The following is a 25024-nucleotide window of genomic DNA, read 5'->3' as shown; positions in this document are numbered from 1 at the left end:
GGAAATCAATGTGATCCAAGATAAACCTAATGATTTGTCTGTTTTAGTTTTGCTGCTGCAAGAAGCTGTAAGGCAGGTCAGCTACTCCAGATTTTTTCTCTATTAAATAATCACATAAGTGTTGGGTTCCACCACAAAAACACTCTTTTACTAACAGTCTGAAAGCTGCTTTAGATCCTTTGAAGCTCAAAATGAAGATTTCCAGAGAGGTACCTGGTTGCAGACAAGATAGTGTCTGACATCAGCCAAAAGTAGAAACTATTCAGCTTCCCCTAACCCCTAAACTGTTGAGAATTTCTGAAAATACGTTTAGTAAAGCTTAAAATGGAAAAACAGTAACCGCCAGGGTCACCAGTTAAGATCAAGTTTATTTGGAGCGATATTGGGGGACGTCCGGTTACGGTTGAGGCATTCTGGTTCTGGGCGATTATAACTGCAGCCAGATCCTCTTGGGTTTCTTCCAAACAACACTAAAACACCAAGTCATGTGTTTATTCATTCATTCATAAGCATAGAACAGTCTGTGTAGCCAAAATGTTGCTTTGAAGTTTGAAGCAACAGTTTTGCATTTTACGTAAATCCGTTTAAAAAAGAAAAAAAAAAAAGAAGCTTCTTCTATGTTCATGTTTGCAACTTTCTTATTTCAGCTCAGAAAATGGTAGACACTTCAGTGTGGTTGAATTTTATTTATTTTAGTTTAAATACATTTATTTTCGTAGTACAAACTCACAACCAAACATAATTTCCAGATAACTGCAGATAAATCAAAACCCAGCAAGAGATGTCTGCATCCTTTTTTGTTTGTAAAATAAACATTTAAAAAAGGGATTGCGCTTTTACTTATTTCCAATTTGGCATCAATTATACAAGCATAAATATATAAATAACTGTGCTCACATATTGCATCACCCCATTTAAAACAAATATGACCACATGGTGCAAATTAAAATAACAATATAAAATAATTTCCACTCTTTCCTACTGAAGTCCTGAATTGCAGGGCTGAGTGGCGTGACCTACACCGAGTGCAGCGAGTCCACCAGCCGCTGATAAGTTTCTCTTTCTTTTTCCAAGCTGTGATGTTCTTCCACGTAGAGTTTTCCATTCCTGACCACTCTTTCCCTTAGCTCCTGATCCGACAGCAGCCTCTGAGACTGATGTAGAAAATCCTGGCAAGAGAAAGAAAAAAGTGCGACTTTTTTAAGTAAAACTCAATAAAAAAAAAAACACATTTTAAAGTTTGAAAAGAATACAAAGACACAAGAAGCTCTTTCATATTTATTCATATTCAACAAAACCAAGCTGCTGCTGTATTTAACAAATTTATGAAAAAAGTCAACTGAAATGCTGACAGTTCATTAAAAGTCGAATAAGCTTTAATTGAGATGTGGGGACGCCAAAATCACAGTGGGCTGAGAAAAATCTCCCACAAAAATCAAGTCAAGTGGCCCTCAGGCTGCAACATGGCAGTGAACATCTTTGCTGCAGGGAGCCAATAAGAGCACAAGGTTTCCACTATGACCAGCCAGCAGGACACTTAACTCTTCATTTGAAGTGATGTGTGAAGAGGCTCTTGATGGGAAGCAGCTCCTCTCCTTGGCCATATGAAAACTATCAATCCTCAACAACAGGATTAAACCTCCATTTATGAGCGAGGGGCTTATAAATTATGTCAAAATTATAGGCCCAAACATAGGGCGTACGTTTTTTCATTGACATGTTTAAATAACTTTTGCTGTTTACTTTATTTTTTATTTTTAGCAAAGTATGTTCTTAGAAGTCCAAAAACAACTAAAGGCGCAGGAATAAAAGAGAAAAAAGATCATGAGAGAAAGGATGACACACAGACGAGCACTTGGTGCTCCTCAGCTCTGACTGAGGTCATGGTTTATCCGACCCAAGTTGCTGAAACCATCTGTGCGATCTGCCTAGCAGCAGCTCAGCGGAGCACACGTGCAGGGAGGACTTAACGCCACCAGCACATCAAGCTGCAGCATACTGCCTTGACTGCATCACACTTAAGCCACCTGTCAACTGACTTCCTTTTTTATCTGACCTTGAATCAATCAGCCTTGTTAAAAACAAAACAAACAAAAAACTGAAAAGTTTTAAAAGTTGTAATATTGCACTTCTCATTTTACAGCAGCACTACAGGTTGCCTTAATACACATCAGTGTATTTAAGGACAGCATTTTTTAATTTCATTTTAAGCACCATTGGACATTTAATAATCTAAAACAGTCTTTATTTAAAAGGCAAACATGCCTCCAGCTGTCCTGGTTAGTACTACTAATTAGTGGTAATATTTGTTTCTGGTTAGTGGATTGCTTACTGCATAGTCACTGTGCAGAGAGACACGCATGTAAAAGAAAGAAAGAAACCGGACAAACTACAGGCAAAACAATAAGGGCTAGTAGTGGCAGCTAGAGTTTATTCACTTTATTGTTTGGAGTCAATAGGTTTATGGGCTAAAGGGCTTATTGGGACTTAGCAGATGTGGTAACAAGGTCAGACGCCATATACCTGAGGTGAAGAGTACAGCAAGCCAGTGACCTCATGCTGCACCACAGCTGCATTTCCGGGGATGTTCCTCGCCAACACGGGCACCCTGAGGTGCATGGCCTGATGGGAAGAGATAAAAAAATAAGAAAAACAACTGCTATATAAAAGTGCTCTTTCTTTCTTTCTTTCTTTCTTTCTTTCTTTCTTTCTTTCTTTCTTTCTTTCTTTCTTTCTTTCTTTCTTTCTTTCTTTCTTTCTTTCTTTCTTTCTTTCTTTCTTTCTTTCTTTCTTTCTTTCTTTCTTTCTTTTTCTTTCTTTCTTTCTATCTATCTATCTATCTATCTATCTATCTTTCTTTCTTTCTATCTATCTATCTATAGATATATATATACTAATTAGAGAGAATAAAAAAAAAAAATCTAGGATAATAAGTAATTCAGAGAAAAAAACAGGTCTCCTTTGCTAAGTGTCTCATCAAGAAACCCAATATTATTCACAAATTTAAATGCCTCCGCAAACCATCCTAAATGTCTCATAAAAGAATAATTAGGGGATCTTTGGATTTTCTTTTTTATAAATATCAGTTTTATTTTAGTTTTACTTAAATATTTTAGTTTTACTTAAATATTTTAGTTTTACTTAAATATTTTCCTTTTAGAAACTGGCTAATTGGCTGAAAAATATATAAAAATATATATAATATTTTTTTTCACTGCTATCCACAGATTTATTTTGATTGATTTCCCCAGAGGCTAAAACATGTTTACCTCTAAAATGGCTGCTGACATCCCCTCTGAAACAGAGCTGTTGACAACAGCAAAGCTCCTTTTCATAGCAGCGTGCACCTCCTGTTGGCTCCTTTCGTGGGCTAAGAAGACCCCTGTTGTTCTGCAGGCAGAGTGACAAAGCATGACTCGGGGTCCACATAAGTCTGAGTGATGTGCAAAGACAAGTTCAAGAAAAACATTCTTCTGCACTAAATGAGTCACCCACGGAGCATCAGGTAAGGTCTCAATCTGTCTTTACTCTCTTGAAGGCAAAACGCTGACAATCCATTCAAGATTTATATATTTTTTAAGGTCTTTCAGGTCTCATGAAATCTGTGTAGTTGTAATGTAAAGATAGGGTAAAAAGAAAACATGAATTTTGGTCAGTTTTTTATAAATCAGCCCATGTTAGGCCTGCTCTCCAACCTTGCCTTTTCTTTGGGTACAATAGGAACTTGTTGTTAAAGTCCCACTCCGATCATCTTTGGATCCATTTTCAAAGTGTTCCCAGTGGTCTTTTCATTATGATTACGACATTTGTTTGACCAAAATCAAAAAATAGTAGCTTTCTAGGACATGGTTTCTACAGAGCAGTAGAAATTCACCTCTGAGTTCTGTGGCTGAGGGCGCGGCGTAAGCTCGCTCCTACTTCCCATCATCCATCTGTGTACGCTCTGTCCCGCTAGCTTACAGCCCCTTACGTAACATTACCGGTGCAAAAAAACACCAAAAACACAATCTTCATTGCAGTGGGCTTTTAAATGGTTTTGCCTGGTTAAAGAAGGATAACAATATTTAAAAGTGCGTCCTGTTTGCAAATTGAGCCAACAGCCCTAAATGAGCCTTAAATGAACATATTCTATTGCATTTTCTTTTTTATAGAACAAAAACTAAAACTTGGGAAAAACAGAAAAAAGTATTGCACTTTAATGGCACACATCTTCCAGGGGAGTAAGAAGAGAGGTCAGTACAGACAGAATGTGAGAATCCGTCTATCAGGGAAAAAAACTGGTTATTAAAGGCTTAAAACATTCTGCTTCGGACCCAAATAAACACAGAATAGAGAAAAACCATGAAATGCTGGATATATTACAGCCTGTCAATGATGGTTCTGCAACTGTTAGTGCTCAGACCTTTCACTTTATTTAAATTGTCAGACGTCTGTGCTTTGTTCAGAAGGGGAGGTTTCATTCATTTAAAAACCTCAAACTCTAAAATTCAAAGGAAGCTATACTCTTACTCTTGAGGATTTACTTTACCTTTTAACAGCAGATTTGACTTCAGCTGTAAGAACTGGATCAATCTGGAGGGAGAAATAAAGTGTCTATCATGACAAATAATTGCTTTTTTAAAGAACAGCTTGACACCCTCACAAGCAGTTTAGGAAATTACTAAAATGGAATAAATGGGACGTGTGTTGTGAACTTTTGGGGATTTAACAAGAGCAGAAACGTTTTGACTAACTGCAGCACTTCTGTAAGATGCTCAAACCAAACGGAGCAGTCCCTGTCCTCCATCACCTGTGGGGGGTTGAGTCCCTCATCCTCAGGAGTGAACCAAACCACCACACGTCCCACGAAGCTCATTTCAGATACTTGGACTTAGATTAACTGGTACTTAGATTGTACTTAGATTAACCAAGCTTACCAAGTTCCAAGCTTCACCTGGCGAAGCTTAGAAGTTGGATTGACCAGTTAATCATCAGCTTTGTTTTTTTGTGAAAGCTTGATCTTCACCAAAACAGATTGCTGGGAGTATTGGCACCAGTGCAGATGCTGCTCCAATCTGTCTGTCAGCCTGGGGCTCTGTTTACCCTCCACGTGTCCACACGGTCCAGAGATGAACTTAACAATGACACAACAATTTATATCATAAAAAAAATGATTCGGTTTAAATCCTGTTTTTTTAGAGATTGGGGTCAGGGCAGGGTGGGTGTTCAATCTGATTAATTTCAATGTGGGATTTGCATGCATTAGCCTGTCCACGGAAATGTCAAAGCAGAGCAAATTGGGTCAAAGATGCTGCAACGCAAACTGCTACTTTTTTGTACCAAAATGATATGCCCCAAAAATTCTGCATCAAATACATTTTTATGATCATAAAAAAAAAGAAACTTTATTGCTTTTCTTTTTTGTTACTGAGCTGCAGCTGGGAGAAAATTTCCTTAGGGGTGATCACAAAAGCAGCTAAATGGATCCTTTCATATAAGACAGATGACATTAATATACATTATATCCGTAGAATTTATTATGATTGTTTTACAATGCGCTGTAACACTGAAGCGCTTAATAAAAAAACAGTTATAAGAGAGCGAGATGTGTCAGAGCTGACAAACATCGCTGACCTGAATTTTCCTCTTAATGACAGATGTTGCTCAGCCAGAGTGCTTGTTATGAGGGGGAATTTATAGAACATCTTTATAATCTGAGCAAGACATGTCTCATTTTGCTTACCGTCCCTATTTTGCGTTTGATTTGACTCCTTCTGTTTTCCTTTTTGTTTCTGTTTAACCACAAAATAATGACCTTGTTGATCCTATAAAGCTAACTTCCTATATTGCTTATCTCAAAATGTATATCTTAAACAAAACATGTACTGTGATCTGAAGGGAACAAGATGAATTGCACATCTCTGCTTCCACCCAAGCATTTCATTAAAAGCACAGCAGAGCAAGAAAGCAGTAATAAGACATATGGGCACATGGCGGCGGCAGCGGCGGCTAATTGAGTTGTTTTTGACTAAAACTGCAAAAGAACATACCTTTTGCTCGATACCACTGTTTGAAAGAAGCAATAAGTGCTAAAGTACTGCACACTGATGCCAGATCAAAGCAAGTCAAGAGGAAGAGAAGAGGAGGACAACAAACAGAGAAATCAATGAGGAGGAGATTGGGAATGAAATGAGAAAAAAAAAAAAACAACAATACTGAAAAAGACACACAAACATACACACAAAACGGTTCAGTGAGGCTTCTGGCATTTACTTTAATGTCATTTCTATCTGCCAGGCGTAAGGGCAAGAATCACGATGCTTGAAATCTCTTCAAAACAAAGTGAATGTTTAAAAAAGATCCCTTTTAATAGAAGTTGTTTCTATCATTTAGGAATATTCTAACTTCTGTGGTCATGTGACTTCTTTTTTATAATTTATTTTACATTTTAGTGATTCATTTGTGCTACTCCATCAGCTTTGATTTCAAATAAGCTAAATTTAAATCAAAAAGGTGATTTATTCACTAATGTGGCATTTATACACAGGTCCTTGATACACAGACTGTAGAATATTCAGTGTTCGATTCTTTAATTTTAATCATTATAGCTTAAATTTAATCATAAAAAAGTCAAATACAGTAAATTCAAATAGAAATATCAATGTCACTCTAAACAAAGTTTTCTTTAATTACATTGAGCTAAAAAAATAAATAAATAAAGAAACTGCAGGGACTGTAAATGGTTGATCAGTGGACAGTCAGTGACCCCTGCACAGGACAGGTAACAGAAAAACGGTTAATGCTAAGAAGCTGGTGCTGTGTTACAGCACAATAATGGAAAAGTGAAATAAGGTAAAAACCCAAACACAAATGATAACAGAATTGAGAGATTCAAAATAAAACTCATTCATAAATTTGGCCAAGATCCAAGTCCCACTCGGATCTTCCTTTGATCTATTTGAAAGCATTCCTGGTGGTCTTGAATTAGGATTATGCAGTTTTTAGTCAAAATAAAAAAACCTGGATCGTATCTAGAACATAGTTTCTGCAGAGCGGCAGGACTTGGGCGGGAGTGTTGATGCAGACCCCGCCCCCCTTTCCTCTCCCCGGTACTGAGAACTCAAAGCAGAGCCTATTGTTTTATTTTACATGACAAAGCTCTCTTTCAAACGTCATTTTTTCATCTGCTCCTAATAAACCACAATTTTAATATATAGAAATGCAATTTTAATCTCATTTTCTTTAATTGTGTCCTCCATCATCAGAAATAATCCACAAGAACTTGTTAAAAACACCAAAAACGACATTTCTATTGGATTGGGTCTTCAAAACAAGCTTGTGGTTTTTCTGAAAACTAAGAAGTTTTTTTTCAGACACTAAACTTTTTCATGAATTTAAGATTTCAATTCTGCAAAACAAAAACACTTTAAATATATCAGTTTAAAATATAAATTTTTCCTTTTTTTTTTCAACCAGATGACTGCAACTTTTTTACTACTGAAGCTCATAGAAGGAGTTCTCATGGGAAAAGTGGATTACAGTGTGTGACTGGGAATCAAATTATAGCTGTGATTTACATCTGCAAATGGCAACATTTACCAGTTAAAATAAGAGAGTTCAATACAGGTCATTAGTCAAATGGATCAGTGAAATGAAAACTGATATATTTAGATCAAGATATGGTGTCACTGCCATTGCTAACACTAAAAACATTCCACGTCTTTTCTTATTTCCAGCTAAAGACTGGATCGCTGTTGCTTCAAATTAGAGGCTCCCTGAACTCTCAGATGACGTTTTCATACACACTAAATTGTAGAGAAAGCCTCTCTAAAAGTGGAAAAAAACAGTAAAAAACCAATGATTAAAGAAATTAAAACAATTACTTACATTTGGTCCAAGAATTATGAGTATATTTGGAACATTTTTGCAATGCCACGCTGAAAGACACAAATAGAAAGTGTTGTCAAAACAAAACTTTTTAATTAGACTGTAGGACGGGACGTAGAAAGCAATACAATTCCGAAGATTAATACAGCAGCCTTTTCAAAGAATTTTTGCACGTGAACTGTAAAATCTAATTCCAAGAAAAAGCTCATGTAGACATTAATATACAAATTGACTCCCTCTAGTGCTGCCTCGTAACCAAAACTCTGCTTTGAAAGTCAGATTAAAAAAGGATTATATATAAAAAGCCCATCTTCTTAATCTATTACAGTTCTCGCTTCAAAAAAAAAAGTTTCTTTTGAAGATAGCAATCATAATCATAATAGGGATACATGGACAAAGTTTGCAAGTCAAAATATAGTTCAAAATCTGTAAATTCATCTTCCTATTGATTTTTTTCATCTAAAATCATGTTTTAATGCCTGCTCCATCCACACAATCCCTTTGAAATATTGTTAAATTATTGCAAAACTAAAAACAAATGATGAAAAACTATGTTTAAGTATTTCAGGGAGTACAAGTAGGTGCAAAAATTATACTTGGATTAAGAGTCAACTTGGTGTAACCTGTTTTTTCCCCACTCACCCAATGTTATGTTATCCCTCCTGTACTATGAACGGTGGCTCTCTTAACATCATTTCTTCCCGTTAGCTGCCCTCTGCCCTAATTGCTAGACATACAGTAAAACACAGTTAAAAATCAAATAATTAAAATAAAATTAAAAAAAAGAAAGAAAAAAGAAAAGGATCCAACCGTGTTTAAACTGTATTACTTTTGGTAAATCTAAATGTTGCTGAAAGCATTTTAGCCCTTTTTTTAATAATTATTTTTGATTAAAACTTTTCACAGGTTGTCTCTTCTTTTAACAGCTCTGCTGTACTTGAGTCTCTTGTTTTACTGGGTGACCAAAAGATGCGTCTCTGTATCAAGAACAGGCAGACAGCCGGATCCAGATGCAGCAGATTTATTATCTCAGCAAAAAGTCCACAAAGCTACAGTGGTGGACAAAACTGTTGGTACCCCTCAGTTAAAGAAAGAAAGTCCACAATGCTCACTGAAATGACTTGAAATGTTCAAAAGTAACAATAAATTAAAATGTACTGAAAATTAAATAATCAAAATCAGCCATTTTAGTTGTTGATTAACAGAATCATTTTAAAAAACAAACTAATGAAATAGGGCTGGACAAAAATGATGGTACCTCCATAAAAGACTGAGAAATATTTACCCTGGGTGTCATGATGAACTCAGGTATGTCCTTTAATTGACATCACAGCTGTTTTCAAACCCATAATCAGTCAGTCTGCCTATTTAAAGGGAGACAAATAGTCACATTGCTGTTTGGTGAAAAGGTGTGTACCACACTGAACATGGACAACAGAAAGCGAAGGAGAGAATTGTCCCAGGACATCAGAAACAAAATTATAGACAAACATCATAAAGGTAAAGGTTATAAAACCATCTCTAAGCAGGGGCAATAGCCAACCTCCCTGAACATTAAAGGTGAACTCCTAGATCAAGGTACATCAGTGTCAGATCGCACCATTCGTCCTTGTTTGAGCCAGAGTGGACTTCATGGGAGACGACCAAGGAGGACACCACTGTTGAAAGGAAATCATAAAAAACTGAGACCAGAATTTGCAAAAATGCATGTTGACAAGCCACAAAGCTTCTGGGAAAATATCCTTTGGACAGATGAGACAAAACTGGAGCTTTTTGGTAAGGCACATCAGCTCTATGTTCGTAGACTCAAAAATGAAGCATACAACGAAAAGAACACTGTCCCTACTGTGAAACATGGAGGAGGCTCAGTTCTGTTTTGGGGTTGCTTTGCTGCATCTGGCACAGGGTGTTTTGAAGTTGTGCAAGGTCAAATGAAATCTCAAGATTATCAAGGCATTGTGGATAGAAGTGTGCTGCCTAATGTCAGAAAGCTTCTTCCAACAGGACAACGATCCAGATCACACAGCCAAAAACACCCAAGAATGGCTTAGAGAAAAGCGTTGGACTATTCTGAAGTGGCCTTCTATGAGCCCAGATCTGAATCCCATTGAACATCTGTGGAAGGAGCTGAAACACGCCATTTGGAGAAGACACCCATCCAACCTGAGACAACTGGAGCAGTTTGCTCATGAGGAGTGGGCCAAAATACCTCTGGACAGGTGCAGAAGGCTCATTGACAAATACAGAAACCCTTTAATTGCAGTGATTGCCTCAAAAGGTTGTGCAAAAAAATATTAAGTTATGGGTACCATCATTTTTGTCCAGCCCTATTTCATTAGTTTGTTTTTTTAAATAATTCTGTTAATCAATGACTCAAAAGTAATGGCTGATTTTGATTATTTAATTTTTTAATACATTTTAATTTATTGTTACTTCTTAACGTTTCAAGTCCTTTCAGTGAGCATCGTGGACTTTCTTTTTTAACCGAGGGGTACCAACAATTTTGACCACCACTGTAAATCACAGTCAGGCAGGTGTCGATAACAGGCATAAGATCATCAGAGGACAGAGACAGAGGGGTCAGGATCCAGGCGAGAGCCGGGGCAGGCGGCAGGCAAACTGAGCCAGATACAGGGTCAAATAGTCTTAAAATTAGGACTGATTGACTCCAAAGATTCTTGTTTGCTAATGCAAAAATAAAAAGAGACAATAATCTTCAATCCATCCAAACAAAATGATACAAATTCATTGTCTCAGTTTTGGAATATTTGATTTAGAATTTAAATTTCCTTTAAGAGAAATGAGACCTGAATGTCTTGTGCTTTTATTCTCATATAATTAAACCTAAGTGCCCTGTTTCCATGCTTGAGAAAAGCAGCACTTGGTATGTTTGATTTATTTAATGAAGATGTAAACTTGAATTTTAAATCAAATTGGAATATAAAATCATCAAATATTTTGTCATTTGATGTTTTCTTGGATTGTTGGTGCAGTGCTTTGAGATGAAGTCTGTTGAGAACAGACCTTTAATGAAAAACTAAACAAATATAGCGGGAACTTGAAACTTGATTTGAGTTTAAAGTTTGGGACTTAAATAATGCTCATTCAAATATTATGTAAAGCTGAAGACACGGCAGTCTAGAAAATGGAGTCTGTTTTCTTTTTCTTGGCAGTGCAGACATATTATTGCACACAGGTTGTATCATCATGAACTACTCTTTGCTCTTTTCCTGGTGGCTTTCTGTGATCATGCATTTTCATATTCACTGAAACCTGATTTGAACTGCAACTTTGAGTCTTGGGATTTGCAAAAGAAAATAAAAAAGAACCCTTTGCTTCTCATCACATTGAGTACAATTAAATTACAAACTGCATTTTACACAGCAGCAGACTCTTAAAGTAGCAGACATACTTGTTGTGTGCTGCTAATTACAAAACATTTGTAAACCACTGATTCACATGGAGATCCTTCTCGTTAACTAGCAAGAGCCTGCTGGAAATGTGCAACTCTGCTTATGCTTTGCAAAACAAAAACTACAAAAAGCAACATCTAAAAGTAAACAATCACTTATGTATATTCTCTTTTTATGCATCTATCGTGTAAAATGCACTAAGTTCAGTTTGTGCCACTTAGCAGGAGGCTTAGACTTCATTAAATGCAAACAAGCAGACAATCTGCCTCTTCTTCTGAGGTTGAAGAAAGACATGAGTCCTTTCCTCTACAATGACTACCTGTTTTTATTAAATTAAAGAGACAGATTTAAAAATGTCTTGGTAGTTCAATTCTTGAGTCTCCATTTTAATTACTTTTAAGATGGCACAGCCATCAGCAAAAACTTCAATTTCTATTAGACTTTTTTTTACTGAATTAAAACAAATGTTAACTTGTTTGACTCAGTGTGAAATGGTCTGTACTGAAATCCCTGTAAGATTTTCTGGTCAAAATGTATTAAAAGGATTTTTTTTTATTTACTTAAATTTACTTTAGTCATGCAGAACCAATTCACAACCAAGGTTATCTTTATGCCTTAGTCACATGCATGACAGGGGTTTACCAGTATAGGTGCTGCAGGTTTTTGGGTTGCCCTGGTCAGTGGAGGGTCGTAGACAGGAGGGGTTGCATCTTAAAGGGAGCACAGCTGAGTATGGAACGTACCATTTTCGTGCGTGTAGAAACGGTATTATGAAGCATTCATAAGGGTCATGTAAATTGCACAAACTTATGACAATGCCCCGGTGTCCTTATGGTGCACTCTAATCTTTAGTAAGGTGTGAGAAAAGGCTCCTTACTGATCGGACGCAAGTGCTGCATGTATGAGGTGTGCAGGAGATTCGGAGGGGCCTGTAGAATACCCATGCAGACCACACTCTAAATGTCTAATTGCATTATTTCAAACAGTCAGATTGTGCAGAAGGAAAAATCCATCCAACACCAATGCATCTGATTTGCTTACCTATGTGTCTTAATGTGACCATAAGATGTTTCTTAAATTTCCCTTCGTGGGATTAAAAAAGTATAATTGGATTAAATTGAATTGACCTATTGCTCACAGCATACCCATAGAAAAAATGGTGCATTAACAAGTTCACTCTGTGGGCTTGTACATTTGATATTTTCTGCAGGCTCCCTGCTTTCCCAGCACAGGTTTGCTCATTTTTCACCTGCAGATGCCCGCTCCCTGCTTTCCCAGCACAGGTTTGCTCATTTTTCACCTGCAGATGCCCCGTATCCACCCATAGGGGCAGTTGTGAGTAGGACCTGATGTATTTACCCAAAATGCAAAATACTTGATTTCACAGACTGTAATATTATAGGAATGAAAATGGGGCATGTTTAGGGCAATAACTGACCAATAGCCCATTTGCATATTGATTTATAAAAAAAAAAACAAGAAAAGAAAACAAAAAAGTAATATAGACAACCTGGATGTGTATTGAAAGGTATAGTTCATTACTGAGTATACCTGAAAACGCCTCCACCAAATAGAGAGGGTCCTTGACAGTTCTCAGACCACACACTAACAAGAAGACACGGAGCTCATCCACATGTTCACTCTCTACACCTGGAAAAGAGCCAGAAACAGCACAACATCAAAACCTGCATAATGAACATCCCAAGTACATCAGCAGATAATGAAAGCCATACATCACCCAAGGTCAAGAGAAAAATAAGACAGCAGTGACTAATATGCCAGCAGAAGGCAGAAAGAGCCCACTGGAAGGGTTGGATTACATTAGCTCTAGAAAGAGTAGCATCATCCCCAATGGTTGAGCATGTCCCAGAATTAACTCAATACACTCTTGATCATTCTTTACTTAACTCATCATCAGACTAAAAAAACATAATTGATTAATAACTTATCAGTGAAAGGACCAAATCATTTTAAACAAAAACCTCACAGAAGTAGTAATGACATTTAGCCTATTCAGTAAATTTGAATTTCCTGTGTTAGTATAGTGTGTCTTAATGTGACCATAAGATGGACTGGCAACATTTATGATGGATGGAGAGACAGACTGAGATATGATTGGCTGGTTGGCTGAATAAAAAGAAGGATGTATAAATATGGATCACCAGACCAATGGATGGAGGGACTTAGACAAACACTATTCAAGTTATTTTTCTACAAATCTAAAGCAAATAATGTAAATATACAGATCACAGACACAGTGATGGAAGTTCCACTCCGATCACCTATCGGGCTATTCTAAGCTCAAGAGATTAGTGTTCCCACTGGTCTTTCAATTATGATTATTTAGTTTGTAGCCATAATCAAAAATCCTGTTTTTTTTTATGACAGTCTCTTCAGAGCAGGTGTAGTTCATCAAAACTTTGCCCCTGTGTCGAGGGTGGGATCACCCCCCCCCCTCCCCCGTAACTGAGCCTGCTCTGACTTCCCATCAAGCCTTTGTTTACATGCTTTCCTGCTAGCTTACAGTCCCCCAACATCCCCAACCAAACTAAAGTATGCTGGTGCAACAAAAATGATAAGCAATATTGGAGTTATCCAGCCCTAAAGTTATGAGCCAGATGCTAGCTCAGAAGAGAAAAACAAGGATGTACATGAATCTAGTCATCTACAAGTAGTTAAATCAGAATGAAGCAGAGCAGGGAACTTTTAGCCCTCCATTATATTTTCTACATAATAAATACAATCAATTTTCAAACAGCATTTTTTTCATCTGCTCCTTATTCACAGTGATTTGAATAAGGAAATACCGTACTCAGAAATGCTATGCTTCATTTTTTAAAATATCTGTTCTCCATCAAAAAAACTATTTTTTTTTTATCAGAGTGGGTCTTTAAACAAGATTGAAAGTTAGCTTCTAAAGATAAAACACCGTACATCAACCCATAACAGGACATCAGGTTCTTTTATTTTTGCCATAGTATGTATATATTGACTTTTGAAGTCTTTTATAAAAGTGGAAGTTAGTAGACACTATGAAAGCATATTTTCAATGAAATTTTTCTAAAAAAGGGCATTAATTTAACTTTTAATGCGCATGTTCAAGAGCATTTAGCTAACAATGGAAAAAAAAAAATCAGCCAGCCTATAAACAGGTAATGTTTGAGGAATGAAGCTTGTAACTGAAGAAATGGAAACCAGGGAGTATCGTAGTATTTTTTGAAAACAATGTTATAGACAGACATGTTATAGACAGTACATGGTCAGATTCTGTGAGTCAAGTCAAATCCCTGGCAGCCAGATAAGTCCAGATCAGGAGCTCAAGCGGCTCTTTTAATGCTATTAGGAGCTTCTTAAAATGCCAGCTTTGAGTCAGGGCCTTGACCCTGATCCAGAAGCTGAATTTCCAAACAGCCTCTATATTTCATCTGCGTTCTATCGGTCTCACATGCATTGAAAGAAATGTCTGAGATCTTACACAAACATGACTAAAATGTGCAGAAATAATATCTGATACCTGAAAGCACAGAACTGCCAGAATGTGAAAGACATTCCAAACAAATGAGAACCTGCCTTCGGATCTGAGACCCAATTCATCTTTCCTCTGCAGGGAAAAACATATTGTGCAAATCATCAGTTGTGCCAGCAGCTATATTGTTTTTTTCTCTCTGTAGTTCTAGGTTCCTATGTAAACGCTTGTTTTTGAGTTCAGAGGGGCATTATGGGCAACAAAACGATTAATCAGTTTGTGTGTGTGTGTGCGTGCGTCTTTGTTTGTTTGGGATGTTTCTGATCCCGTTTATATTAAAGCATTGACACACAAAAAAAGCACACATGCAAAAATTATGCTAAAGGAAAAACACAAGAGCATAATGTGTTTTTTAAACAGGTCTTTAAAAAGCTGCAACATCTTTAGAATACCACAAAAATGTGTATTCAAGAAAGTCATAGATCTTCATTTGATGTTGCTGCAGCAGAATAAGGGCGGCACACAAAATGGTAATTATTCATAAATGTTTAAAGATAAATCTGCACCACATGCCTGTTAGGGACACAATATAAATTTTGCATTTTAGAAAACATTCCTTAAAAACCAGATGGAGAGATAATAAAACAACTGGAAATCCAAAAAGATCTTGGGGGGAAAGAAAGTAGGAGCAGGATGGTGCCCCCTGCTGTGCTAGGAGTACATGTGACGATAAAAGTACACACAGATACATGACATGTTACGTCAGATGTTAACTGCAATGTGAGCAAAGATGCTGAGACTATCGGAGCTCTCAAAGTGGGTGAAAATGTAGCAGGAGGAGCGATTTTAGACTGAAGACGAGCCAGCAGCCACTGAACCTTCTTTAAGATATTTCCATTTTTCACAACGACTGCAGTTCTCTGTACTCTAGAATCAATTTCTCTGAATGAAAGCTTTTGCCTCGGAACGACATCCACTAATCTTTTTAATATAAAGTGAAAATCCAGAGCACGTGCTGCGGCTCCACAGCTGCAGCAAACAAAAAGTCTCGGCCATAGCTTCCATCTGCCCGATAGAAGTGGACTTGAGTGAGCAGAAACTGGGCCAGCGTTTGGAGCTCTGCAAACAACTCTGAAACAGACCGCAGAGCTTTCATCATGTCTGAGCAACCAAACAAAAATGGGGACTTTTACCTCAGGTATAACAAATGGCGAAATGAGCGCGTAAAATTTGTATTACTTGCAGCCACTGTGAAACCGTGGTGATAAATGGCTGAACTCGGGAGCCATAAATCACATGTTACTTGCTGCTCAGCGGAGCTCTCGATGAGCAGTAATGTACTTGGGACGGACATTATCTTGCAATGTCAAATTTAAATCCCGAGCTGTTTCTAAGAGGCGCAGGTGAACACGTACGGAGTTATTCGAATGGAAGACGGGAGAGCGGTGGAGATAAGGCGGTGGAAAGTGCTTTCCCGCCGCAGCAGCTCCAGTGCACTGCACACTCTGGATGAACATGCATGTTTGCTGGTTTAAAGACAAGCGGGCAGCTTAAGTCCTGAGTATCGAATCACTCAGATAGAAACAAATTTACTCTGGGACGCATATGGCCAAGATGTTTTAGCAATGTGAACTTGCAATACTGCCATATGTTTCACATAAGGATGCTGGTTAATTGAGCAGGGATGAAAAATCTGTTTGGTTTGCAAGTCAGTTGAGATTTCGAAGCGCTCTCCAGTGTTTTTGATCCAAGTTTTTACCAATTGGCAGTTAAAACATTTTAAATGATGTCACATGAGCAATACTGAACACACCAGTGATTAATAGGAACCAAAAAAATAACATTTTTGTCAAGTTATATCTCCATTTTTTGTCATTACTTACACAAACACCAGCTCTCCAAAGGTTTCTTGAGAGCACACACACATCCTCCCACTAAATTTAGACATCTCACCATTATAGAAGTCATTGTTTGGATGACAGAGGACAGAGATGATTATATTTTGTGCTGAGCAGTATAGCTAACCTAAGCAGCCTTACAGTACCTGAGCTTCTCATGAATTCAGTCCAGCAGAAATTGTCAGCCACTTCTGTTTGGATACCTTTAAAACAAACAAAAGAAAAAACAAAACACAGGAAGTCTAAAGCACCAACATAAATAAATATTATTAGATTAACGGGGAAACATAAAAATCATTTGTACACTTCTATTTAAAAAAAAGAGTTTGTTATGATTAAAATCTACTAGCAAGCAGAGAAAATATGCTTATATGACCAGGATGCTCTGCCAGGCGGTTGACTGGAGCGCTGCCTAATCTGTAAAGGGACACCACTTGCCAAACAAGGCTGTTGGCAAGAAACAGCGGATAAGAGCGTTTCCGGGCTGACCTAATTGTTGGCCAGCGGCAACTTTGTACTTCTGAAAGTATTTATAATAAAACACAAAATGTCAAAGCAAATTCTGATAAGATTTTAATGGCTTGTCAAGTAAAGACATCATATAATCCACACCTGTGGATCATCAACTCACATCCTTACCTTGAGGCTGCAGGTAGATCTTACTGCTCTGTGACATCTTCAAAAAAAAGAAAAATGATTAGTTCAGATCAATTTGTAATTTTTTTATTTTTACACACATTTTTTACGATTGGTGTTGCTCTTTTTTTGTTTTTTTTAGCAATGACAGAAACCTGACTTCAATGCGCTTTGTACTCAAAGCATGTATCATAAAGACTAACTTTAAGTAGAGAAGGGTTGCTGTGATAAAGAGGGTACTACGATACTCATCATACAAGAGAAAAACAAATAAATCAAGAATTCATGTCCAATTTATTCAGTGTGTGTGTGTGTGTGTTTTGTGTCACAGCTAAATTCACAGCCAGGCCTCTAAGTGGCTGTCCTCTCCGCCTGTTGTCTGCAACTTAATGGAAGAAATAAAGAATGTCACTTGATTCAATCTGCAGCCTACGGGTGGATTCTACTCTGAAAATAAAGCAACAAAAATGCTGTTTTAATGCTACACTATTATAGGCAAAGGAAAATAATTGAGTGTGTGGTTTTTATTGATGCAAACCGCGTTTTGAAGTGCTGTAAAATTACAACTAAGACGTTTTGGCTTTATGACTTGATTTGTCAAAGAGGCACAATAAAAAAAATAAAAAACACAGAAGTAAAGATTTAATACTCAGTTTCCCATAGAGCCATAAAAACACCAGATCCACGATCTGATGTCTTCCTTTGGTTTCTGCGTGGTGAAAAATAGCCTTTGAGGTGGGATGGGCATGTTTACTGTAAAGCCCCTTTTTTACAACATTTTCAAAAAGGTCAAATGTGAGGACGGAGTGAACTTTAAAACTCTTTTGGTTCCACTGACTTGTCAATCCATAAACGCCCAATATAATGCTGATATTTGAACTACAACTTAACCAAATCTGCACATCTGGGTAAAAACCAAAATCACCTCTCTAAAGGCGTCGCATATTGATGTTAAAATAAAAAAAGAAACACACACTATATACACATTATTTTAGTTTTGGTATACAATCTGACTTTTTTTTTAACATAAAAGTCAAATAGAAATTGCTCCCCTCTCTGAGATCAGGTTTCTGTGAGATTTTCTTTTTCTTTTTTTCAGGAACTGCACCCTTTGTTACTTCCTGGTTTGCACCAATTTGGGAACGGAAAATAAAAGCCTGGTTTCACAACATTCCTCATGAGCACCTTGTGGAGTATTATGTCACTGGAGAAAAGGAAAGGGGTCATAGTAAGGAGGTAAAAAGTTGCAACGAGCAGAATTTTTAAGTAAAAAGTGCAAATGTGAAAGAAATATTAATATGTTTATATTTTTATGTTAATCCATTGAGGACCCACTCGTTTGTGACTATTGTGTGAAGCATAAAAGAGTCTGAATGTTTTCTTACCAAAAAGCTTGACTTTGTACCAGCAGAAGCACCCAGATTTTATTTTGTTACTACCTACAGTGCAGATCAAAAGTTTGGACACCTTCCCATTCAAATGAATGGGAAGGTGTGTACAAGGATCTAGTCCTCTACAAGTGGATGCATGAGAATGGGGCAGGGCAGGGAGCTTGTGGCGCACCGATGCTTCTGTGTCACACATGCAATCTTTTCCTAGCGGCATTTTTTTCATCTGCTTCTGATTCGCAACGATTGGAATAAAGAAATTCTCAGAAATGAAATTATAATCATAATTTTCTTTATATATGTCCTTTATCACCAGAAATATGTCACAAGAACACGTTAAAAACATCAACAACACGACTGTCATCTGAGCGGGTCTTTCAGCAGCAGATCAAGTCTCTTTAGTTTTAAGTCAGATAGTCAAGTGTTTCACAACAAGAATGTAAGAGGCGATCAAACACACGAAAAATAAAGGGGATCTAGCATCTGTGCATCATGCATCCGGTTCTGCAAACCTGAGAGAGTTTCTATCTCTGCGCAAATCCACAACTGCTGTGTGGATTTAGGCATCAATACAAAACTGGGACATTTGAGCTTTTTATAGCTATTTTGAGCTATTTTCTAAAACAAACCCCTCTTCAGTGCATGCAGACAAGGTTTGTTTTAACGGTAATGACAGGAAAATGGAAATGCTATCAATACTAATGCATGTGTGGAGTTTGCAAACAGATCTTTATGTTTTAGAAAAGCTTCTGGCAGGTGGTGGTTTTTCTGCTGGAAAACTGCCAGTCACAGAGGACTGCAGTCAGATTGTCAGAGGATTCATTAAAGTCAAGACAAATTGGAGCCATTAAATAATTGTTGAATCTCCAGACACAGGTCTGCAGCATCAAAACAAGTTAACTGTTAGATGAAAAGTGAAAGGAGTTGATTTTCTTTGAATACCAACTCTTACAAACACGTAAGAGTTTGGCAACAAGTGTCCGTGTTGTTATTAGATTATAACAGCATAATCATATAATGAGGTGATTGGTCCTTGAAGCTTCAGATGTAACGGTTTCCCTTTTTTAAATCCTTTTATTAATATTGGGATGTTTTATCATCTGAGGGGAAGGAGGTGCACTATATTATCATTATTTTTAGTTGCTAGCTTGACATCTTTTTAATGGCCAGAGGTGGCAAGGCGCCATTATCTTTTTTCTAGTTTGAGTTTTAACCTCTTCACGTTTCCTACTTTCAACCCAGTGTATTAATGCTATGAAAAGATGAAAAAATATGAACACAATCAATTATTATTTTTTTAAATTGTGTAATCATACCAAGTGAATTTCTGCCTCTTCTTTCAGTTTGGTCGTAAATGCAACTGCAAACCTAATTGGGAAGAAAAAGAAAGCAAAAACTGCTATAAATATCACTGCTGGTCCAGGCATTTTATCATATGAATTTTCATAAGAGACGCAAAAATGAAATCATTTTGCAATCGATGACAACAGCAGCTGAAAAGGCAGCAAATAAAAGACAGTAGAATAAAAAAAATAGTATATTGGCTGCAAACTGCAAGCTCCTCAGGAGGCAAAAGACTTTCAGGAGGAACAAACGAAGAATGCAACAAAAAAAAGTAGAGCAGAAAGCAGTGGGGGGTTATAGGGGGGAAATAAATGTACGTGAATAGGAGCGCATTGTAAAGTGGGCCAACAGGTTCTGTGTGGTGATTGAATTTCAAGATCAAAATTTGAGTGAGGAGGCAATAACAGCAGGAGGGGAGAGGATTGTTTGAAGTTGCAGCAGCTTGATCTCTGTTCTCCCAGAAGGTGATTATACCCGGAGCTTCACTAAATAAATTCCCTGCATTCTTCCTTTGACATAATGAAGGAAGATGGTGGGACATGGGGTCACAGGATACTGATGAGTGTTCATTGGTCAATTGGGGTAAATCGTGGAAAACACACAACCTTCAGAGCTGGAATTAGACTATTTCCTAGTCCTTTTAAGCCACAGTCTGCTACAGGAAGCTGTTGCATGCTTGGTTTGAGTTCTTCTTTTCTGTCATTTTTTTTAACATATACATAACTGTAACTACAGTCAATCGGATTTAAATCATGAGAAGCAATAATGGCGGATGTGTGCTTCGTTTCAATCAAGAAAAAAACCACTGAGGTTAAATCATTGACTGTATATGAGGACTGGACTGAGTGACCCCTCCTGCCTGGTGTTCCAACTAGGAAGTACCTGCCAACTCCAAGAAGCCAAAATCACACAGACTTTGTGATTTTGGCTTAGTTATTCTATCTGTCAGAATAACCACTTTTGCTCTGTTACCTTTTTTTTTACATGTTCTTGCTAATCCTAATTTTTTTAATTATATTTTTGTGGTGCAAGTTATTCAAGTTATAAACTGACCAATCAAATGCCTCAATAAAAGCATGTGGTCTCATGTCAACGTTGAAATGTTTAATTGACCAATTCTCCTAATCTGCTTTCAAGTGGAAGGGGTGTAGAAATCCAACAAGCCCCCTCCTGACTGGCGAGAGTGGTTGCCATAGAAACGCCTAGCTACAACATGGCGACGTCCGTAATGTGACAAAATGGCAAACACATTCAATCGACTTCATTTGGTTGGAGCTGGATGTAAGTCATTTTCTATGGGGGACGTCACACTCAGTCACGTTTTCTTATGCAGTCAATGGATTAAATACATGTTAGTATGCCAAAAGGGGGCGAAACTAAGATTATGTTTTGATTTCATGTGAGCAATCGCGTATATACAGGATGTATAAGTGGTGACATTTACTTCCTGCTTGCAGTTCAAAGCTGGCCACAGCTGCACCAAACTGCTATGAGAGAAAGTTTGCAAATCAAGTCATATTAAAGACCCTCTACATAAAACATGTCCAAAGATCACTGATGAGTGGCTAACATATATCAAATGCACTACTTTACAAAAATATATTCCTAAAGACTAGCTGACACACATGCAGTCAACAGAAGAAAAGGGTAATTCCAATTAAATAGAAATATTGAAAAACGTGGGCTAATTGAAAATGGAAATATTAAGCCCTCATATTGCTCTTTGGTGACATTCGGGACTCCAAACTAGCAGCTGGATGAGACATCACCTGGCTTTCCGCAACACCTGCTCCATAACCGCTCGCTTCTGTTCAACTTTCACATCTTCATTTATGTCTGTTCCGCCAAAAATGACACCAAAGGGGAGCTGCACGTCTGTCGTAAAGAGCAGAAAAACAGCAGAAATGAGATGTGTTTTGCAGGACACAGGAAGCGGATATTTACAGATCAACTGTAGCTCAGATAAACTCTGGGAACCTGAAGAGTGCAAACATTTGTCAAACACATTTACCCAGGAGAAGTCTGCCAGCTCTGTACAGATGAATGGCCAGTGCACCTTGGAAAGGAGGATCCTGAGACAGCAGACTGTTCACGTCAGCAGAAGACTGAAATTCTCCTGCATGTCTGAGCTCACAAATGTGTCCTGCTGATTCAATGTGGGACCTGAAATGTAGAACAAATGTGAGCTTCATGAGTAGAAATGACAACTTCAGAAACTTTCATTTCATTTTCTAAAGTATTTTTCTTTCTCATATCATTCAGAAGTTGGACTGTTTACAAATCCTGGATTATCATTATATATTCTTCTGGGAGTGTGTTGCCTTTGGCCTCACACCAGCAGCTTCACATACTGAGTCTTCTTAGATATTCGACCCGCTGAGCTGAGGGGGGCCTTCACTAACACACTAATTACATGGTTTTGTCATATTTACAAAGTCTTTAAAAAGTCATTTGTTCTTCTACACATAAGATTTCCCAGATGCCCCATTGCACTAAAAGTAGTGAAAAGAAAGAGAAACTGCATGTGGGAACTGGTAGAGCCGCAGAACAGAGAACAAAAATTCAATTTTTGAAGAGAAAATAATGGATGGCTTTTAAAATTTGGACCTTTTTCTAACTTCTTTTTTATAAATATTGTAACCGACATTTTTATGTCATGCATATAAATGCCCCAATTACATATCTGATATTAGCATGAAGTAATATTTTTGACATAAAACAACAAGGAGCAAATGTTTTAATAAATGTTTATTCAGTACGGATTTACTACAAAATTTGTTTTTACATGTTGTAACATGAGATTTGATAACTGATAATACTTGGATTGTGTGCTTTTTAGATCTTGAGATTGAGGAACTAGACATTTATATTTTTAAATGTCTATTTTAAGAAACCCAAACAATGAAAGTTGAATGACCAGTTGATAAAAAAAGATTAAAATTGAATAAAAGTCAGCTTTTTAATTGATAATGAAATATATTAAAGGAATTTTGTTTTCCTCTGCAGTTTTTTTTTAGATCTTTAATTCACATTTTGTGTGTACAGACGCCATTAATCAACCCCAAGTTTACGTGCAAACAAAGCAGTTTATGATGTAGTCACACAAACGTAAGAGTGTGACTATCCCCTTCAATGATGACTACAGAATTACAGTATGGCTAAGTAAAGTTAAACACCGAAATAAAAGGAAACTTAAACACTACAGAACCTTATTCCGTTCACAGCAGTATTTGAAGTTAAATGGAAAATACTGTACTAGCCACGCAGACGCCGGATGTTCATGCTGCAGTTCACACTCACTGCTCTAATTACCTTATTCTCTCGGCTGTAGTGTGGTTTCCAGTTTTGGGTTTAAGGCAGGCAAGAAAGAGTATTTTCATGTCAACTAACTGGCTGTTCTGTTCACCTAGCTACAAAATTCAATTGAAACAACTCAACTAAAGAAACCGGGACCTGGAAGCGTCAGCTGCTGCTCAACTCGACGTGCTCGTGTTACATTTCCTGGACTCGTGCCCAGAAGTTTACACCAAAGGTAAAGCTATTAGCCAGGCTACATATCGGCTCGTGTTGGTTGGCTGTTAGCGCCACGCTTGCATTGTTTACAAGTCCGTCTTTTAAATTACCCCCCGGAAACACACGCTTAGCTTCATGTGACTGTTTTACTCGTTTCAGTCTCTCTTGACACGTCTCGTGTCTAAAACCTTGTTAAAAACCACCAAGACAACGGTAAGGTTTTCCGACGATTTTATAACATTGCTTTCAACTGTTAGAATTTTTTTTAAAAGCCGCGGAATATTCACTTCCTCATCCCCACACTACACCGCATGCGCAAAGACAGCAAATTTACAAGTCATATGGATAAACAGTCGCATCGTTTCTGGGTTGGGATGAACTACCCGCGTTTGCTTGTAAATCGCCTGAAAAGTGACGCATATATTTTAGTTGGTAGTGAGTCGTGTGTCACGCGATAGTACTGTGACACTTTTTTGTTGACTTCCAGTTCTCTTTTCTCAAAGTACCAATTGAAGACGAGGACCAAGTTAACATTTGGGACAAACCGGGAAATTGAGACCGCGGAGAGGTCTGCGATGCGTCCCTGTTTCTAAAAGGTAACGACGTAAACCCGAACTCGTAGCTTTAACATCTTCACCGCGCGAGACAAGAAGAGTTTGCCAAAAAGTGCGCTATTGTTTTCATAGCAAAGTAGAAAGTACTAGAAAAAATGATGTGTATTATTTATTATAATGTATATTATTAATTATGTGTATACTATACGATTCTCAAGAACAGGTGACTCTTATAAATAGCGGTAATAACCCGGTGTTTGTATTTGTCTTTACAGGTCTTGTCGAAGTTTTTGGCAAGAGTTCTGTTTCTGTCAAGAGAATCAATGGCAGGCAGCAGGGATGCTCATGAAAACACCCCGCTTTTGGATTCGGACACCAGACCGCCTGTCCCCTCAGTCTTCCAGGGAAGGAGACTCGCATGTGCAGCCGTCCTGCTGGCTGAATCGCTGGAAAGAATAGCATTTTACGGCATCACGTCTAATTTAGTGCTCTTTCTCAATGGCAGTCCTTTTTATTGGGAGGGTACCAAGGCCAGCCAGGCTCCCCTGATGTTCATGGGAATAACCTACCTGATTTCCCCCTTTGGAGGCTGGCTGGCAGACGCATACCTCGGAAAATTTGTGACAATCGCCTCAAGTTTGGTTCTGTATTTTATTGGTATGATTTTTTTCCCATTTATTGCAAACGAAGACACCAGGATACACCTGTGTGGGGAGGAGAGTGCCTTCCCCGTGCAACCCGCTGAGTGCTCAAACAGCACCCCACCAAAAAATGTAACCTGTCTTTACCGTGATCCATACTGTGGCCCACTAATCTACACTGGACTTCTTCTGATTGCACTGGGTGTGGGAACACTGAAGTCCAACATCACTCCATTTGGGGCAGATCAGGTATCGTATAAGCATCATTACTTCAGGAATTCTCACGCGTTTTATGCAAACATGGA

At 37.7% G+C, this 25024-nt stretch overlaps 2 protein-coding genes and 1 long non-coding RNA gene across 6 annotated transcripts in view; 1 reads left to right on the top strand and 2 right to left on the bottom strand.

Moving 5' to 3' along the window:
- Nucleotides 1–671: 671 nt before the first annotated feature.
- glt1d1 (glycosyltransferase 1 domain containing 1) lies at nt 672–23778 on the bottom strand. 2 transcript variants are annotated; one of them, XM_004072534.4, is made up of 12 exons: nt 23324–23778; nt 22023–22174; nt 21781–21886; nt 19984–20035; nt 17283–17319; nt 16790–16846; nt 12831–12929; nt 7867–7916; nt 4529–4572; nt 3270–3390; nt 2524–2622; nt 672–1169 (listed from the first exon to the last, which is right to left on the bottom strand). In XM_004072534.4, the coding sequence occupies exons 1-12, from the start codon at nt 23389–23391 to the stop codon at nt 1017–1019; spliced, it is 1038 nt and encodes a 345-aa protein (XP_004072582.1). In that variant the 5' UTR covers nt 23392–23778; the 3' UTR covers nt 672–1016. The 2 variants fall into 2 exon arrangements, with proteins under 2 accessions (XP_004072582.1, XP_020561788.1); XM_020706129.2 differs by lacking the exon at nt 16790–16846 and having other exon boundaries at nt 707–1169.
- Nucleotides 10843–12823, bottom strand: LOC110015636. The gene is made up of 2 exons (XR_002290877.1): nt 12580–12823; nt 10843–12528 (listed from the first exon to the last, which is right to left on the bottom strand). It is a non-coding gene; the product is annotated as an uncharacterized LOC110015636 (long non-coding RNA).
- Nucleotides 23458–25024, top strand: part of slc15a4 (solute carrier family 15 member 4) — a 38493-nt gene continuing 36926 nt past the window's right edge. The window contains exons 1-3 of one of the 3 annotated variants that reach the window (XM_020706125.2): nt 23458–23543; nt 24028–24120; nt 24354–24968. In XM_020706125.2, the coding sequence (XP_020561784.1) occupies nt 24402–24968 (567 nt within the window). In that variant the 5' untranslated portion in view covers nt 23458–23543; nt 24028–24120; nt 24354–24401. Of the gene's footprint in view, nt 23544–23915; nt 24121–24353; nt 24969–25024 lie in introns of those variants that run through there. The other 2 variants (XM_020706128.2, XM_004072720.4) reach the window with 2 other exon arrangements.

The sequence above is a fragment of the Oryzias latipes genome, chromosome 9 (genome assembly GCF_002234675.1).
Source record: "Oryzias latipes chromosome 9, ASM223467v1".
In the NCBI taxonomy this organism is placed as follows: Eukaryota; Metazoa; Chordata; class Actinopteri; order Beloniformes; family Adrianichthyidae; genus Oryzias; species Oryzias latipes.
This window is presented reverse-complemented; position numbering and strand designations above follow the sequence as displayed.

Excerpts from the sequence above, each read along its gene's own strand:
- glt1d1 (XM_004072534.4), bottom strand. The coding sequence starts at position 23,391 with ATGAAAATACTCTTTCTTGCCTGCCTTAAACCCAAAACTGGAAACCAC. Across the intron at positions 17,320-19,983 it reads AAGAGGCAGAAATTCACTTG|ATGTCACAGAGCAGTAAGAT; the intron begins GTATGATTACAC and ends TTTTTTTTGAAG. Across the intron at positions 1,170-2,523 it reads TGCTGTACTCTTCACCTCAG|GATTTTCTACATCAGTCTCA; the intron begins GTATATGGCGTC and ends TTCTCTTGCCAG.